We start from the raw sequence: 17,071 nt of genomic DNA on the forward strand, positions 1-17,071 counted from the left end.
TCCTTTAGTATTTCAACAGACAAAAACGAGCTGTGACTGTTTAGAAAGCACTTTATTTTTGAATTTAAATTCTGCTGCTGTCCTCTTGTATGAGAGCAGGACTCTGGTATCATGGTGGGACAAACACAAATGGGTGGAAACATTTTCTGGCTGCAGTCAAACATGCTTTGTGATTGTGATAAACAAAAAAAGGCATCTGAATTACAGCCAATACTCCTCTCTGTATTTATAACTCAAACATGCTTTCAGTAAATCTGCAGCTTTCAACATTTTCTGCACTATTGAACCAAATCATGACATCATTCAGACATTAGCTGAAGCTGTAATATACATATTGGTGTTAAAGTATTTAAGACAGCCAGTTTAACAGCTTGGTATCGGTATGTAAAAACAGTGACTAGAATATTAGTTGTGCCTCTAAAGACATAATAAAAAAATAAAAAAATACAGTACATGACATTTGACCCCACCAGAAAAACAAAACAGGACATTTGGTTCTACGTGAAAACTCAAACTGACATTTAAATCCAATTTCATGAAAAAAGAAAAAAATGAAACATCTAAAACCAGCTGAATTAGAATGAGCTAGCACAACTTTTATTTTTAGCTGGCAACATAACATAAATATGCTCTAACAATTAAATAGAGTGAAGGGCTGTTAATCATCGGGCTCCAGAGGCAGCAGAACTTTTGAGAATCTGGTCCCGAAGCAGAAATGGTGGAGATGATGAATGAGAAATCCTCAGTTTTCTGTTCCAAATGGCACTGGGCAGTCAGGGATGAGATGTTATCATGCAAACAATGGCATAATATCAAAGCAGTCCGTGAATCTGAGGCCTTGAATGAATGGGAGGAAAGCAGATTGGGGGCTGCAGATCACATGGAGCCCTCTCCCACTCCCCTCAGTGCGAACCAGTTTAGGTACCCAAGGTTGTCTTAGAGTCTCTTGCTCATTGGGTGGCTTTGGTTTTCTTGCTTTTGCTTTTCTTGTCTTTCTTCTTAAGTCCATCCATATGAGCTCTGAGGAGGTTAGAGTACGCCTGAAAATGAAAGAAGTACAAATGGTGGATTTATCAAAGAGGCAAAACTTTAAGAAAAATATGGTCGTTTCAGTCTTATATGGAGATCAAAAAAGATTTTAGATGAAAACTTGCTCAACCTACCATCTGAAATTTGATAACTTCTTTGGTGCTGACCTGAAATTATAAGTGAAAAATCAGGATTAACCAGCTGTGGGGACGGCAAAGCATCTCAAAATTTAAATCTTAAAGCAACTAACCACTGTGCTAATTTTCTTCTTGCCGTCAGTCGCTCTGAGGAGACATTTGTTGTCTGCAGGTTCAAAAGACTCCGCGTGGCCCTTTCTGGGCACCGGTTTGGTTCTCCCATCATCTGGAAGAATGAAAGACTTATTAAAACTGCATAAATATAAATAAATACATTTTGAAACATGGAAATTCACAGCTTGGTTGTCGCTTTTAGAAAAACCCACTTACACTTCTTTAATGTGATGACAACACTGCCTGATGTTCTGCATTTCTGGAAGAGCCGTGTCAGCTCTGTGAGAAACTGGACAACAGGAGGAGAAAGAAAAAAGATGTGAAATCAAGCTAACAGTCATGCAAAGTAGTTTAAGCATGGTCAGCAAGATTATGTAAAAACTACACCGCCGAATTTCATGAAACTTGGTGAGAAGGTGAAGCATTGGTGGAGGAAGAATTAGTTTAAATTCGGTGTGGATCCAGATTATTTTATTTAAAAGTACCGATTAGAGAATTGGCCTCGATAGATGATACAGACTGCCTTACTAGTAATATTTTATGAAACCATTAATCCTAATCGTAACAATAAGATTTTTATTACTTATTTTCACTATTGCTAATCTTACGCTAATACATAAAAGGAGACGAGAGGACAAGACATTTCAAGCATTTAATGCTACTGCACTGCTCCACAAAACTGCAACAGTTTAGCTAAGTGTAATCCAATTTAACAAGTGGCAGCTGGAGATAATGTTAACAACACCTGGCTGAGAACCTACTGATTTCGGTTAGCTCCGTTTTGACCTGAACAATCAAATTATGCCAGAAAGTACAACTTTAAAGTCTAAGACCAGTCTTAGCTTCAGAGCTAACTGCTAATCTCAATCTGCCTACTGGCGTGTCTAACATTGTGGCTATTAGCAAGCTAGCTTTACGACAGCTAAAGAATACAATGTCTGCTTCTATCGCATAGTCAACAACAGGCCGAGTTATTAACGAGGTATATTTGCTCTTACCGAATCATTTTCCAGCAGCACCATGTCTCTGACTTCAGTTGTGGTGTTAACTCACTAACCGCAAGATAACTGCTGTGAAGCACACGTAGCCTACTGCACAAGCCGAAGCCCCGCCCTGCGACCTCATGACCTGTGCGCGATAGCTTTACCTCACACTGCCGCCTACTGTTCGGGAGGGCAAAAACAAGCAATGACACACTTGTTTTGTAAGAAGTTTTAAAGCAGGGCTGCCCAATCCCAGTCCTCGAGAGCTACTATCCTGCAGCTTTTAGATGCATCCCTACTCCAACACAGCTGAATCAAATGAATGGCTTGTTATCAGGCCTTTGCCAAACACGATGGCATGCTGAAGAGGTAACCAAACCATTTGATTCAGCTGTGTTGGAGTAGGGATGCATCTAAAAGCTGCAGGACGGTAGCTCTCGAGGACTGGGATTGGGCACCCCTGTTTTAAAGGAAACATTTGTACATTAATATCCATAAATTCCGCCGTCAGCTGATAAATGGTAAATGACCTGTATAGGGACTAGTAAAGTGCTATATAAATACAGCGCTTTACTAGTCCCTAAGGACCCCAAAGCGCTTTACATATCCAGTCATCCACCCATTCACACACTGGTGATGGCAGCTACATTGTAGCCACAGCCACCCTGGGGCGCACTGACAGAGGCGAGGCTGCCGGACACTGGCGCCATCGGGCCCTCTGACCACCACCAGTAGGCAACGGGTGAAGTGTCTCGCCCAAGGACACAACGACCGAGACTGTCCAAGCCGGGGCTCGAACCGGCAACCTTCCGATTACAAGGCGAACTCCCAACTCTTGAGCCACGATCGCCCGATACAGATACAGAGGTAGTGTGTGACATTGTTCTCTCAACTATAGCTAGCCTGCAAAACAAATGACTATGTTTGTTGTACAGAGGTCACTGAAAGAAGAAGAGAGAAAAAGCTCACCCAAAACACCAATCTTACTTTACATATTTCTGAATGATCAGGCTCTATCATATTTTAAGACCTCACAGTCGCATATGATCCCAATAGACCACTGCCTTCTCAGACTCCAGGCTTACTTGTGTTTTTCTCGGGTTTCCAAAAGCAAATTGCAAAGAAGAGCTTTCAGCTGTCAGGATGTTGTGCTGTTGGGAAACCTTAGTTTGGATTCAGGAGACAGGAACACTCTCTTTTTTATGATTAGGCTTAACACCAACTTTTAATGACTTTTACAGTTAGAGTTGGATCAGGTGTCCCTCAATTATGTTGTTATAGACTCAGGCAACTGGGGACCTCCCCAAGATAGCCTTGGCATTCTCCCCACCATACTTTGTTTTTTGTTTGTCTATCTATGCTCTCTTTCTTCTCTTCTCTTTCCCTTGAATCCCCAACAGGTCACTGTAGATGACGGTGTCTTCCTGAACCTGGCTAACTGACAAAGGTGTCTTCTTGTTAAAGGGGAGTTCCTCCTCCCCACTTTTCCCAAAAGCTCTTCATGGTGCATCGTCTGATTGTTTGAGTTTTCTCTCTAATCTATGGTGTCCTTACCTTACACTATGGTTCACGAAGTTAAAGCATCTCAAAGCGACTGTTGTGAACTGACACTATAAAAAAAGTCTAAAGATCAGATTCTTTTTCTTCCCACCATATCTTTATTACACTGTTCTTTATGCAAAACAGATCAGCAGTCCAAGCGGTACCCCACAGGAAGCTGCTGTATAGTGTGAGATCTCACCCCATCTGACAGCATCTCCAACACTTGGGTGGAAACATATACAAAGACCAACACAAACAAAAGTACAAAAATCTACCAACAAACTGAACAATTGCAGACACAAACAAACAGAGGACATCCATGCAACATATCAGAAACAAAGATGAGGTTCTTATTGCACAGCTGCAGCTTCCACTGCCCTTGCCTGTAACTCCAGGATTGTGCTGGCGCATTCAACCAATATTCCTGTGCTGGCAAAAGTTGGTGGATTTCTCAGCCTTTCTTTGATGACTTTCCCCATCAAACCTGCGCTTATCTGATCAGACCAGCAGGTGTAAGCATGGCCTTGTAGTGCTGTGCTGGTCAGTGTTACTTAGATACTGCAGCCACAGGTACACAAAAGTCTCATGCATGTTTACATATTTAAACATGACATTAAAATGCACTCAATGGTTGATATCATTAATCATGCTTTAAAACAATCAGCTCAGCAGTGAATGATCACACTGCGCCTGAAAGAACATTGTAAATCTGACTGCACATGTACTAAAACATGTTCAGTCAGAACTGTAGCATGACACATTTAGTAGGTTAATTAACATATGTGACAGTTGTATTAAAAATATCGTTCCTGACAAAAAGGTCATAAAAACAGCAGAATACTGTGTCCCAACTGGGATTTGAATGTCATGAAATGCACTTAAGATTCATAAAAGAGCTTCAGTCATCTCGATAGTGAACAGTCTGGGTGGTGTCCCAGGTCATCGAGGAGCACAGCAAACTCTGAATACCAGTCTCTGTTAAATACTGCCTTGAGCTGACTGTACAGGGTCGTATTCTTCATTTCAGGTTGAGATGCATGCTGGGACACCACCAGGCCCACTCCAGCGGTGGTAAGAAAGTAGTCTCCTGACCAGTTAGAGGTACCTGGGTAGCAGCAGAGCATAAACCTGGTCAGAGATTCCATCAACTTACTTAGAGCAACGACACATTTGTAGAATAACTGTGTTTCTCACCGATATAAGCTACTTTATCAGTCACCATGTATTTGTTGTGGTTGACTCTGGAAAATGGAATATCGGACTGGTTTGCCACTGGGACGATGTAGAGTTTCTGAAAAAAGAAAGGAGCGTAAACACAATTTTTTTTTAAAATAGTGGCAATCATCTTCAGGAGTTTCATGTATCCCATGTTGCGTCTTACTATCTGGATGCTGATATGCTGCTGAGGAGAGTCGAGTGAGGCTAGAGACTGAAGAAAAGGCAACATGTCTGGATCAGAATCCCGCCCGCAGCTGATCAGCATCCTGATTTGCACTTTCCTCTCGAACGCGGCCGTCTTGATGGCATCCTCGATGACCGGCCAGTATCTGCTGAGTGAAAGCCGAGGATTTCAGAGTGAGGAAAACAGAGGAAAACGATGTGGATCATTAATGTGGAGTATTTTCTGTAAAGGGTTAAGTTAACCTCCGAGGCCTGTCAAAGCGCGTGGTGGGGAAGTACTCCATGACAGCTACATCAACATAGTGTTGAGCCCCATAGATGATGGAGAGAATAGCATCCAGGTCCTGAGTCCTCGATGGAGGACAGAAGGATGGAGGAGAAGCCTGGAGTGAAACACAAGAAATCAACAGGAGCACTTGATTCATAACCACAGGTTTTAAGTATGTTTTTGTAGACATAGCTGCAGAGTACAACCCTTTCTCTATTAATGATAAAGAAAACCTAACAGTATCCTTTAAAAAGGAACTGAAACCTAATGAACTTACTGCCACATACAGCCGGGTGGAGATGTTATTCTCTTTCACCAGCAGGGGGTGTTGTTTGTTGATGTCTGTGTTATAGTTTGCAGGCCAAGGCTGTGGCAAGGAGCTGTTGGGTTGACCCATCACCCAGTAGGACTGGAAGATTTTACGAAGGTCCTTCGCAAGACTGGAGCAGTTGTAGATCACAACTCCTAGTTCCTTCACCTGCAGTTAAAAGTAACTCTTTAAATTGTTTAGCAGCGTTTCTAAAGGTTCAAAATAGCAAAGTACCTTTGATTGTCTAATGTGAGCGTTCACCTGTGTTAAAGCCCTCCAGTCCATGTTGGCACTTCCAATAAACACGTGTTTCCTATCGACAATCCAGAACTTGCTGTGAAGAACGCCGTTTGCAAGGCGGCCAAAGTCCACCTTTCTCACATGAACTCCTGCAGGCAGGAAGAAAAAGACAAGGGTCAAGGTCAAGCTGGTGCAAAGAGTTGGTGGCCTACAAGACTTTGTTGAAGAGAAAGCAAACCTTTTTGTTTTAAGATCTGTAAATCGGTGGAGTTTGTTCTGACGGTGGGAACACTCGTTATCACTCGGACAGTCACATTCCTCGAAGGAAGCTCTTCAAGCTCTTTCAGGATGTTCCTTCCCTGCCAAGGACACAATGAAAACATTAGAAGAAAAAAGTTTGTAGGGATGTTTTAATGAGGAACACAACTATCCACTGCAGCTGGTAACTCACGGGCATATCAGAGGAAGAGTTGACACTGATGTCTTCCCCAGTTAACGTCCAGTAGAAAGAGACCACATCCACTTCGTTTGTTGCCACTGAGATGAGATTGTTCCAGACTTGTTCAAGAGGGATCCCAAATGTTACGTTGCCTTTGTATTTCATATGTTCGGGAATGCTCTCCACAAGGGCCATGCTGCAGGATTTTAAAAAAAAGACATCTGCTCAGGGAATTCTTTGGAAGTTGAAGTGGAAAAAATTGAAAAAAGTAACTTTTAATCTTTAAGTCTACAGATGTGGAGTTGTAGACTCATCCAAAGCTTTAACTGACATCTATGAGGTGCTTTTACCCCTTTTAAGGGGTATTACAGCTTCCCTTACCTCTATATCCTTAAAAACAGTCAAAGTTGATGTTTTGTAGAGTCAAAATATTACTGCAAATGAACTTAAAACAAACACTTGCTTCTACTAGCAAAATGATTTTGAGGGTTACCAGGAGAAAGGCTCTTTTCTCCAAAAATATCTCGATGGCTTAGGTTTGCAAAGTTGCATCTGAACAGACAACAAGAGTTTTGGAACAATTTCCTTTGGACAGACTAGAGCAAAGTGGAGATGTTTGCCGAAAACCAAACACAGCACAGCAGCACAAACACCTCATATCAACTATCAACCGCGGGGGAGGACAGGTGATGGTTTGGGCTTGTTTTGCAGACCTGCACCTTGGTGGCATCGAGTCAAAAGAATCCAGATGCTGAAATGGCACAAAGTCCAGACCTCAACCTGACTGAAATGCTATGGGGGGCTTTAAGAGAGGTGTGCAAAAATGAATGCCAGCAAACCTCAATGAAGCAAAACAAAGGAGTTAATCAAAAACAATGTGAAAGACAGTCACACAAAAAATGATTACATCAAGTACTTCTATGCATTTTTTTTTGAACGTTTTACCAACTTTCTACAAACCTTAAAAGAAACCTGACGTTTGATGGCAACATCCCCTGAGAATAAGTGACTTCACCTGGTTAGCTAGTCACATAGCTTCACAGCCTTTATTGTAACAAAGAACTTCCTTTTCTTTGTGGCAGCTTCAGTGACATTCCAGTGAAGCAGCTTTTACCTTTGTGGGCATAAAACCGCGGTAAAGTGAGCCGTCATTTGTGAGCCGCGGTCAAGCCAGCCGCCTCCTATCCGCCGCATAAATTTCCTTGCGCTTTTACACCAGTCTTTACGGTAGCGCCTTTTCGCTTTATATCCCACGCGCACGCGCGCACACAAATTACAATGGAACAGCCCAATACAGTCAATACAATTATGGAAATTTCAGAAATTCATTAAAAATCATCCTGAATAGTTGAGGTCCAACTTTCAACAGATTCCTTCTCTGGGACACCTACTGTACCTGTGTGCCAAGTTCCATCCAGATTTACTGTAAAATTCCTCAGAAAATAAAGGAAACTTATATTCAATCTAATACAGCCAATATACTACAATTATGTCAATTTTCAAAAATTGATTAAAAATCATCCTGAGTACACTCTAAGAAATGAAACATGGGGTTTTTAAAAATTAATTCTTAGTTTTATGTTCAATATACTTAAAATTGTTAATCTTATGGGTGTAATTAATATTTTTAAATTTGATTTAATTAATTCTATACCGTTTTAATGTTAAATAATATTGATATTTCCAATTTATTGAACACATTTAATTAAATCCAAAGAGCCCTTTCCACATCCTTTCTGAGCATGCGCAGAGAATGAAAAAAATCTTCGCGCATACGCATTGACCTTCTTCACCTACGCCACAGTGTGCTTTGGCCACGTGTCTGGAAAGAGGGATTAATCACGATTCATCCGTTGGAGTTAAGGTAATTTCTTCCTATTTTTAATAGAATATAATTTAACTAGTACTTTGTGATAATATATGGCGTATATTTTTCCGGTAAATATGTGGGCAGTATGTGTTCTGTAGGTTGTAGCATTTTGCTAGCATTGGAAACATTCATTTGCATATTCGATATTACTGCACATCTGAATATTGTCCCATCTGCGTTTAAAATTTCATTCGAACTCCGAATAGCACACTTATTTTATTTGTTTTATTGCACTATCAAGTTAGGAGAACGTTAGCCCGAACAAGAATTGGGATACATGTGCAGTGATTGTTGAGGACTCGTCTGTTTCACTTAAGAGAACCGCTAGCTGCGTAGTTTGCATATCTTCGCGCATCAAGTCTCAAAGAGACCTCTGAAGGTGACCCCCACTTGCCCCCAAAATTAAGTATACTGGGTGGTTAGTGCTCCGTTTGTTTGCTACGGTGTCAAAGATATTGCACTTTTATTTAATAGGTCATTGAGAGTTGAAGAGCCCCCTCCCAGCAAAACGACAACAGCCAAAAATAGGCCAAAACATGCCAAAAAATGCTCTGCTTGGTTAGTGCTTGTTTGTGCCGTTAAAATTAACATTTGTGCTGCTAAGGTTAACCAGTTACTAATGTTTTACTTTTTCGCGGTGACGTCAAGGGCGTCAAGCACGCGCCCCGTGCTTACGGGCGCGAGTGAGCGTCCGGGTGATGTAGGCGTCGTAGAAAACGCTCGCTCGCGCCCGAGCATTTTGTGGCATGTTTTGACCTATTTTGGGCCATTTTCGTGTTGCTTGGGGGGGGGGGATGAACTCTGAATGACCTATTAAATAAAAGTGTAATATCTTTGACACCTAGCGATTAGGGCTGCCACAAACGATTATTTTGATAGTCGACTAGTCACCGATTATGTATGCGATTAGTCGACTAATCAGATCATCATCCACTGGACGTAAAACTACAGCTTATTGCACCAGCAGCATCTGCTCTTATATAACTATCATTAGCTTACAGCTTTAAGCTTTTAAGGTGCTAACTAAAAATAAAGACAAGATGATAGTTTATTCAATTTTAATGAAATTTGCAGATTGTTTCGGTGAAGTTTAATAAACTCCTTGCTATCTAAAATATAACAGGACACCGGAGTATATTCTGGAGCATCTCACACTTCTGATAATCAGCTGTCTGCTTGACGTTTATTCAGCTGTGTAAAAACTTTAATCTCAGCCAAACCGATTTACTCAGGAACAAATAAAATACAAAAAAAAAAAGCCAAACAACAACATTTTTAATTTATCTAAGTGACTCATATATATTTAACCTGAGTCGCGAAAGACACGGCGGTGGGTTTGAAAACAATTTGCCGGGAGTCCGGTGTTCTCACGCGCTAGTGACCTAGCCCCCGGCTAGCTATGAGCTAGTGGGTAACAGACGTCTCCGAAAACGTCGGAGCGCTTTTGAAAATATGTGGTGTCTTGATAAACTGAGCAGATATTTGAGGTTTACACAGCTACATTCTCGCCTGAAAATATGTTAAACGTTTATTTTGTGACCCAGAAAGAATAATAAGAGTAATATTAAAACTAACTAGCTACCGCCATTGTTGGAAACTAAGCTGGGCCGCGCTATGAATTCTGGGACACAGCTGCTTCTTCTTCTTCGGGGTTTAACGGCAGCTGGCATCCTTGTACATGCAGTGCTGCCATCTTCTGTTTCAGTCCGTTATTACACTCTTAAATCCTGCTATTATTCCTGCGTCTTTTGCGATCTTACAAAGCTTCAAACGACACGTCGACTATTAAATCAGTCGTCGACGATTTTGATAGTCGACGTAATCGTGACTAGTCGACTAATCGTGGCAGCCCTACTAGCGATACAAACGATGATTTTACCAGCACAAACCGACAAACGGAGCACTAACCACCCAGTATACTTGATTTCATTTTTGGGGGCAAGTGGGGGTCACCTTCAAAGGGTCACGTTCACAGACTGGGCTGCTCCGGTATATAATGGTAAACGTGCTCACAGGAACAGATTTATGAAATGAGTAATAGAAATTTTGGAGCATTTGAAATTTAACTTGTATTATTAATACATTTTAAAAGAAACAGGATTGTTCTTAAGTTTAGACCATCTCTGTGCTACCCCTTTGCATGTGTCTCACTGTACACGATTCATTTTTTCTGGTTTTCTTTTTCTCTCAGGTTGCTGGTTGTGGAATTTGGAGCTGCGGAGATTTGAGCTGTGCTCCAAAAGTGCATGTTGAAGGTACCTAATGCTTTCATATTATTTACTTTTTCCTTAATACGCAATTTTACATTTTGAATTCTCTTATTTGGTCTTTTAGGTTATCACCACAGTTCCACTGCTGTCCACATTCATGAGCAGTCTTGACCAGTACTCTGACCAGTTGATGAAGATTCTACGAAAAAAAGGAGGGGAAACAGCGCGGCGGATCACAGCAGCATTGTCTACAATTCACAGGTATTCTGTCTTGTTATAATGTTCTGTAACTAATAGATTAGTTGCAGGTTGATCTCAGGTCTGGTTATTAACCTGTATTTTTAACTTTCTTGGGTCATTTTATGCTTGTTCTCTCCTGCGTTATACTTCTCATCTCGCTTTTGGCTTATATTCTGGACTTGGTCCTGACACAAAGCAGAACTAAGTAACTCATGCCCCTAGAGGCCATAAGTGCCGCTGCTGGCATTGTAGCTTTTTTCTTTTCTTTTTTTTGTTACTCATTAATTGTCCAAAGGAATAATTAGCTACACTGAGAAAAGACAAAGGCAGACAACATTTCACATTTCGCCACAACTCAGTGACACAATAGATTATTTTTTTTCACTCAAACTTGGTATAAATACTGCAAATGTGGTGGTAGCCCGCATACCTCATATTAACGTGACAGTGTGTAGTTTTTGTCATTAATTTTTGGAAATCTCTATCAAAATGTTTTTGATTCCTTTGAACAGCACTCCTATGCAACAACACTTTTCGGGTGGTACACCACGCTAAAGCTGCATTTTCCGCGACCCAATGTATCGCAATCAGTGTAATTGGACTCATAACTTATAATCTTTATGGGAATGAATTGGTAAGCTTCTCATTCTCTAACACAAAATACTACTTGCTTGCAAAAAGCATGTTTAAAATTACTTAGAAACAATTATGAATTGGTTAAACAACAATAAAAATTGACTTAAGTTCTGTGGGGGTCTCTAAAAACTTCAAAAAAGTAATTGCCATGCATGTGTTGTTTTGTTTAGAGTTCCCGAATCGAAGTGAAGCGTGAATGCATCCTTAAAGCTGTGATTATATACCTGAATGAGAACCCTGAAAATCTCATCAGTAAGTTTATTTTTAAAGGGATATTCCACCCCTCAGTAAAATTTTGACTGTCATAATTCCCAGAGTTTTGTAAGTTGAAAAATGTATTTTCTAAACAAGCCCAGGCATTCTCCTGATCTGGCAGCAATCAGTTTTCTTTAAATTAGCTTACAACAATAAAGTGCATGGGAAATACTAGGATTTTGTTTCCATTCACTTACATTGTTTTATGCAAAACTAAAGAAAATGACCCTGGTCAGCAGAATATTGATAATATTATTAATGTATACTCCTTCTGCCCTCTGTCCATGTTTCATGTATCTTCTTCTTGGTCTTTATTTGGTGATAGTCTTAAATCCACATTTTTCTTTGGTCTGTTCTCCTCAGTCTCATTCAGGGATCTGTGTAATTAGGATAGTGTGGACCATTTGAACTAAAATGGAGTGAATAGATAGATGATGCAATGACCAAAATACAACAGATTTAAAATATATCTGTCCTTTTCAGGATTTCAACGTGATGGAAGCTGAAGAGCTTGAGAGGATGGATTTGGCGTGTTTATAAAATAATCCATGAAGGAGCACAGCCTGATGACTCCCTTGAAGATGTTGGCATCATTATCGAGAGATGCACCGTCTTGCAGGATCTTCACGATGTGGCGAGCGGGTGTGCACTTTTGTTTGGGCTAATTTACTGCCTCAATCTGAGTTACCCAAAGCCACGTCGCTACACATTTGAGTTCTTCCAGAAGGTGCTCATGGGACTGGAAGACAAAAAACTGTCTAACAAAATACAAGTGCTGAAGAACAAACTCTGCCAAAAGGAGACGCAATGACTCTTGTAGATCGAAATGTCTCTGAAAATAAGTGCTCTGTTTAAAAGTTCATAAATATATATATATGTTGATCTTTGTTTGTAAATATTTTGTCATATCTTTAATATTTAAGAGATTTACCGAATGCTTTTTTTCTTTTGATTGTGGAAAAGAAAACATAATTCAGAAACTGAGTTTTTTGAACTGGGGACAAAATTACGCAGATGGATATATTTCCTTGTTTCACAACATTTTCTTCAGTTTGAGTTGCTGTGGTAATTCTGCAGACTGTAGCCATTACAGACCTACAACTGTAGATCCTGAAATCATCCTACTCCTCACTACACTGTCACTTAGTTGAAACTGGAAAGTTGTTTCAGATGTTTACATTTTATTTTACACACTTCATTTAATGTTGCATTATGCAGTGTTGTTTCCCTGTTTAAGCTTTGCCTCGTTGAAGGCTTTTGTTCAAGTTGTTAAAGCAACACAATTTTTTTTGTATTTACACTTCATATTAGTTCTTGTGTACCAGGTTTCCATTGTGGGTCAAGGATCTTGAGTGTTATAAATGTTAAAGTGTATGTGCAAACAAATGTGAAAAGGTTCTAAGGTTGTCACCTGTACTCAAGTGCTGGATTTTTGGTCTTAGTATTTAATTAAGAATATTTTGAGATTTGCTATATGCATTTTTTTTTTTATTGTAAAATTTATTATATAATAGAAAACTTATAATTCTGAATCAGATTTTTGTAACTGGGGACTAAATCGTTTTTACCTTTTTGTGTCACTTAAATATTTTCTGTAATTGCATTATACAGTGATTTTTAAGTTGCTGTGGTAAATCTGCAGATCTGACTATAATCACAAGTTGTATTGAATTTGACATCTTACGGCACACTACAATGTCACTTTGTTGAAACTCGGAAAGTTGTTTCCAGTGTTTAAATTTTGGTCATGCCCTTTAAGCATTTAATATTGCCTTATGCAGTGTTGTTCCCTGTAGAAGCTTTGCCTTGTTAAGGCTCACCGTAAATAAAGTTGTTGATGCAGCACCCTTTTTTTGCATTTACACTTTATGTAAGCTTTGGTGTAAGAGTTTTCTATTGAAGTGCAAGGATCTTGAATGTTATAAATGGTAACCTGTGAGCAAGTGTAAAAAGGTTTTTGAGTTGTCACCTGTACTCTGTAGTTAAGTGTTAGACCTTTGCTGAAGACCTCTGAAAGGTCCAAACACCTAATTACAATGTATAGATGACAACTCAGGAACCTTTCTAGACTTGTTTTGTTGATACCTAAACATTTAGCATATAGATGAAACTATTAATTAAATCATAATTAATCAAATTAATTAGGTCCAAAACGCAATCTAAATGGTGCCATTAAATTCAAATTAATATTGTCAATTGAACCTAAAGCAATACAGTTAATAAAATGAACAAAGTGTTTAAATTCTATTTAATGGTGTTAAATAGTAACAATGAAAGGAAAGCTGTTGCTTTTATAGAACAATTTCACTTCTGATATACATCGCCATTGAAATTGCAGATAATAACCATATTGATTTATGTTTAATTGACCAGGTTTTGTGAAAAAAAATATTTTTCAATTTGTTTCAGTTTTTAAAAATATGTTCTTAAAGATTACCGCAAGGTTTAGAATGGAATATGTTTTACTTACTATACAGTGGATGAGATGATGTAATTTAAAAGCAGTTAGGGGAGAATTAGAAGAACGTAACAAAGTATCGCCAAATTAAAAGTACTAACTAATAACAGCAAAAACAAGAATTACATACACTGATCAATAGTAATCTTAATCAACAAATACCAAAACTAATGCAAAAAGGGTTGGGTCACAAACCCAAACTGCGAGAATCACATTATTTTCTAAACTTAGTGTAATTTTTTAGAAAAGGTATTAAAATGAAAAAGAATGCAATACAAAATCTAAACGAACAAGCTCTATTTACATTTCTGAAATACATAACCTACATATGTACAGAAAAATCAGAATTGGAGAAGCTTTATTAATTTGACGGTGAAATTGAATACAAGTTTCCTGTAATTTCTGTGGAATATTACAGTGAATCTGGCTGAAACTTGGCACACAGGTACAGTAGGTGTCCAGAGAAGGAATCTGTTGAAAGTTGGACCTCAACTACTATGGATGATTTTTAATGAATTTCTGAAATTTCCATAATTGTAGTGTATTGGCTGTATTGAATTGCATATAAATGTCCTTTATTTTCTGAGGAATTTTACAGTAAATCTGGATGGAACTTGGCACACGGGTACAGTAGGTGTCCCAGAGAAGGAATCTGTTGAAAGTTGGACCTCAACTATTCAGGATGATTTTTAATGAATTTTTGAAAATTGAGAGAATCCTATTGTATTGACTGTATTAGATTGAATATAAGTTTCCTTTATTTTCTGAGGAATTTTACAGTAAATCTGGATGGAACTTGGCACACAGGTACAGTAGGTGTCCCAGAGGAGGGATGTGTTGAAAGTTGGACCTCAACTATTCAGGATGATTTTTAATGAATTTTTGAAATAAACATGATTGTAGTGTATTGACTGTATTGCACTGAATATGAGTTTACTGTGATTTCTGAGTAATATTACAGTAAATCTGGGTAAAAACTGGCCCAGAGGTAAAGTAGGTGTCCGAGAAGAGGATTGTGTTGAAAGCTTGGCATCAACTTTTAAGAATGATTTTTAATGAATTTTTGAATATGCAACCAGACTGTCACGATGGCTGTATTGGGCTGTTCCATTGTAATTTGTGTGTGTGCGCGCGCGGGTCTAGGCTTTCAATCAGGATATAAAGCGAAAAGGCGCTACCGTAAAGACTGGTGTAAAAGCGCAAGGAAATTTATGCGGCGGATAGGAGGCGGCTGGCTTGACCGCGGCTCACAAATGACGGCTCACTTTACCGCGGTGGAATAAAATAGTCTGCAGGTGATACAAGATCGCAGTCTGTCCTATTTTATTTTCCACATCTAAAATTAGGTTACAGTCAAATTCCAGTGAAGTGTCTGTGCTGCAGTGTTTAACTTTGCAAGCTAGAGCCAATCAAACCGTGGGTCAGGCTGATAAGGAATAACGTCCAGTCCCACATAAAGAGGAACACCTGGCCACTCAGCCTCCTCCTCCTTATATTTATTAGTATTTAGTATTTATTTATTTATTGTCATTGTCAAGAACAATGAAATTGCGTTTGGGGCTTCCATACAACCCACTCGCTGTCTGAGGAGGGTGCACAGTATCCTGCGGGACCAACATCACCCTGCGCGCCACCTTTTCCATCTGCTGCCCTCAGGGAGAAGGTACAGGTCTATACAGGCCAGAACATCCAGACTGGCCAACAGCCTGTATCCACAGGCTGTGAGGCTCCTGAACTCTCTGCCCCCCTCTCACGGACAATAACCATATCCAACTTCTTAATAGCAATGAACTGGTCTGCATTGGTGCATCATATCTTTATTCTCTTCCCCCTCCTGCCCCCCCCCCCCCCCCCCCTCTTTCTTAAATAGATAACTATCATATCTGATATCATATCTCACAGTACAATAATATTGAACGGGTTGCATTGTTGTATTTTGTCATGTTTCTCAGGTCTTTGTCTGAATTTCTACGAACATTATTGCTAAGGATTGTCTTATTGCATTGGAGTCACACTGGGTTAAATATGTACACTTGGGTTTTAAGGGGTATTTATTATTTTCTTCTTATTACACATAAAGAGGAAACTGTGGTAGATTTTGCGCGTTAAAAAAATAATCAGAGAATGAGGCCAAATAAAGTTTAAAAACGCACCACTTTACAAACACGGCGAAATCACGACTTGATTCCGAAACAGTGAGCAAATGTGGACATGTTTCTTCAAGCCGTGCAGCAGATAGTTAAGAAGATCGTGATGTAATTACTGGATTATTACCTGCACTGATCAGTAGAGAAATTGCTCCAGCCGTCGTCACCTGGGAGTATCTCGTGGTTTTTGGGAGGTGGAGGTCTCTCCAGCACGATGATGGCGAGCAAAACTCCCAAAATAGTCAGACATGCCACAATCGCAAGTAGCTTCACGCAGCTGGTCTAAGAAGGTGAGGTTTGAGAGGAAGAGAGCTTTAAGAGTAAGAAAGGTCACGAAAGCGCATAGTTTGCTTTTTAATGTTTGATGCTGCCCTACCCTTTTGTTTGAATCGTTACTGTCATCAAGGCTGCTATACGAGGAGGTCATTTTCCCCTTTCAAGTGCTGTTAGAGACCAAAAGCAGGAAGTTACCGTGTCGGACAGAAGATAAACAAATTAGAGAGCTCACATCTGTGATAAGAACCAAATCATCTTCATTTCTGCAATTATTCCAGATGGTTTTCATTTTGGAATTGGATTCATTTTTAAAGTAATGAAAAGAAACTTACAGATTGAACTCTTTAAAAGTTTCTTCTAAGCCAACTTGATTGTTTTCTTCCTCCAAACTTCCCCCCAAATATGAGCAGAAGTGAATTCTGATGCTGAATATATCACAACATAGTTCCCATTTTCAGTTTCGTTTCAGGTTTTTTGGGTAGTTCTGTAGCATGGGGAGGGGTAGAGTGTAACAAG

At 39.5% G+C, this 17,071-nt stretch overlaps 2 protein-coding genes and 1 long non-coding RNA gene across 7 annotated transcripts; 1 reads left to right on the top strand and 2 right to left on the bottom strand.

The window, feature by feature from the left end:
- Positions 1–33: 33 nt before the first annotated feature.
- On the bottom strand, positions 34–2,520 carry srp14 (signal recognition particle 14). The gene is made up of 5 exons (XM_082516038.1): positions 2,279–2,520; positions 1,497–1,569; positions 1,280–1,392; positions 1,164–1,196; positions 34–1,040 (listed from the first exon to the last, which is right to left on the bottom strand). The coding sequence occupies exons 1-5, from the start codon at positions 2,300–2,302 to the stop codon at positions 951–953; spliced, it is 333 nt and encodes a 110-aa protein (XP_082372164.1). The 5' UTR covers positions 2,303–2,520; the 3' UTR covers positions 34–950.
- Positions 2,521–3,904: 1,384 nt separating this feature from the next.
- On the bottom strand, positions 3,905–17,011 carry pld4 (phospholipase D family member 4). Of its 3 annotated transcripts, none has more exons than XM_082517288.1 (11): positions 16,888–17,011; positions 16,656–16,722; positions 16,407–16,561; positions 6,476–6,659; positions 6,263–6,383; positions 6,046–6,173; positions 5,752–5,952; positions 5,450–5,589; positions 5,187–5,352; positions 5,000–5,096; positions 3,905–4,910 (listed from the first exon to the last, which is right to left on the bottom strand). In XM_082517288.1, the coding sequence occupies exons 2-11, from the start codon at positions 16,704–16,706 to the stop codon at positions 4,708–4,710; spliced, it is 1,446 nt and encodes a 481-aa protein (XP_082373414.1). In that variant the 5' UTR covers positions 16,707–16,722; positions 16,888–17,011; the 3' UTR covers positions 3,905–4,707. The 3 variants fall into 3 exon arrangements, with proteins under 3 accessions (XP_082373414.1, XP_082373413.1, XP_082373415.1); XM_082517287.1 differs by having other exon boundaries at positions 5,187–5,355; XM_082517289.1 differs by lacking the exons at positions 16,407–16,561; positions 16,656–16,722; positions 16,888–17,011 and adding an exon at positions 7,578–7,759 and having other exon boundaries at positions 5,187–5,355.
- On the top strand, positions 8,024–13,062 carry LOC309696157. 3 transcript variants are annotated; one of them, XR_014273366.1, is made up of 6 exons: positions 8,024–8,327; positions 10,525–10,588; positions 10,668–10,804; positions 11,296–11,417; positions 11,590–11,671; positions 12,158–13,062. It is a non-coding gene; the product is annotated as an uncharacterized lncRNA (long non-coding RNA). The 3 variants fall into 3 exon arrangements; XR_014273367.1 differs by lacking the exon at positions 11,296–11,417 and having other exon boundaries at positions 8,228–8,327; positions 12,158–13,053; XR_014273368.1 differs by lacking the exons at positions 11,296–11,417; positions 11,590–11,671 and having other exon boundaries at positions 8,229–8,327; positions 12,158–13,054.
- Positions 17,012–17,071: the final 60 nt, after the last annotated feature.

This window comes from Aulonocara stuartgranti (genome assembly GCF_965226115.1).
Source record: "Aulonocara stuartgranti genome assembly, chromosome: 19".
NCBI lineage: Eukaryota > Metazoa > Chordata > Actinopteri > Cichliformes > Cichlidae > Aulonocara > Aulonocara stuartgranti.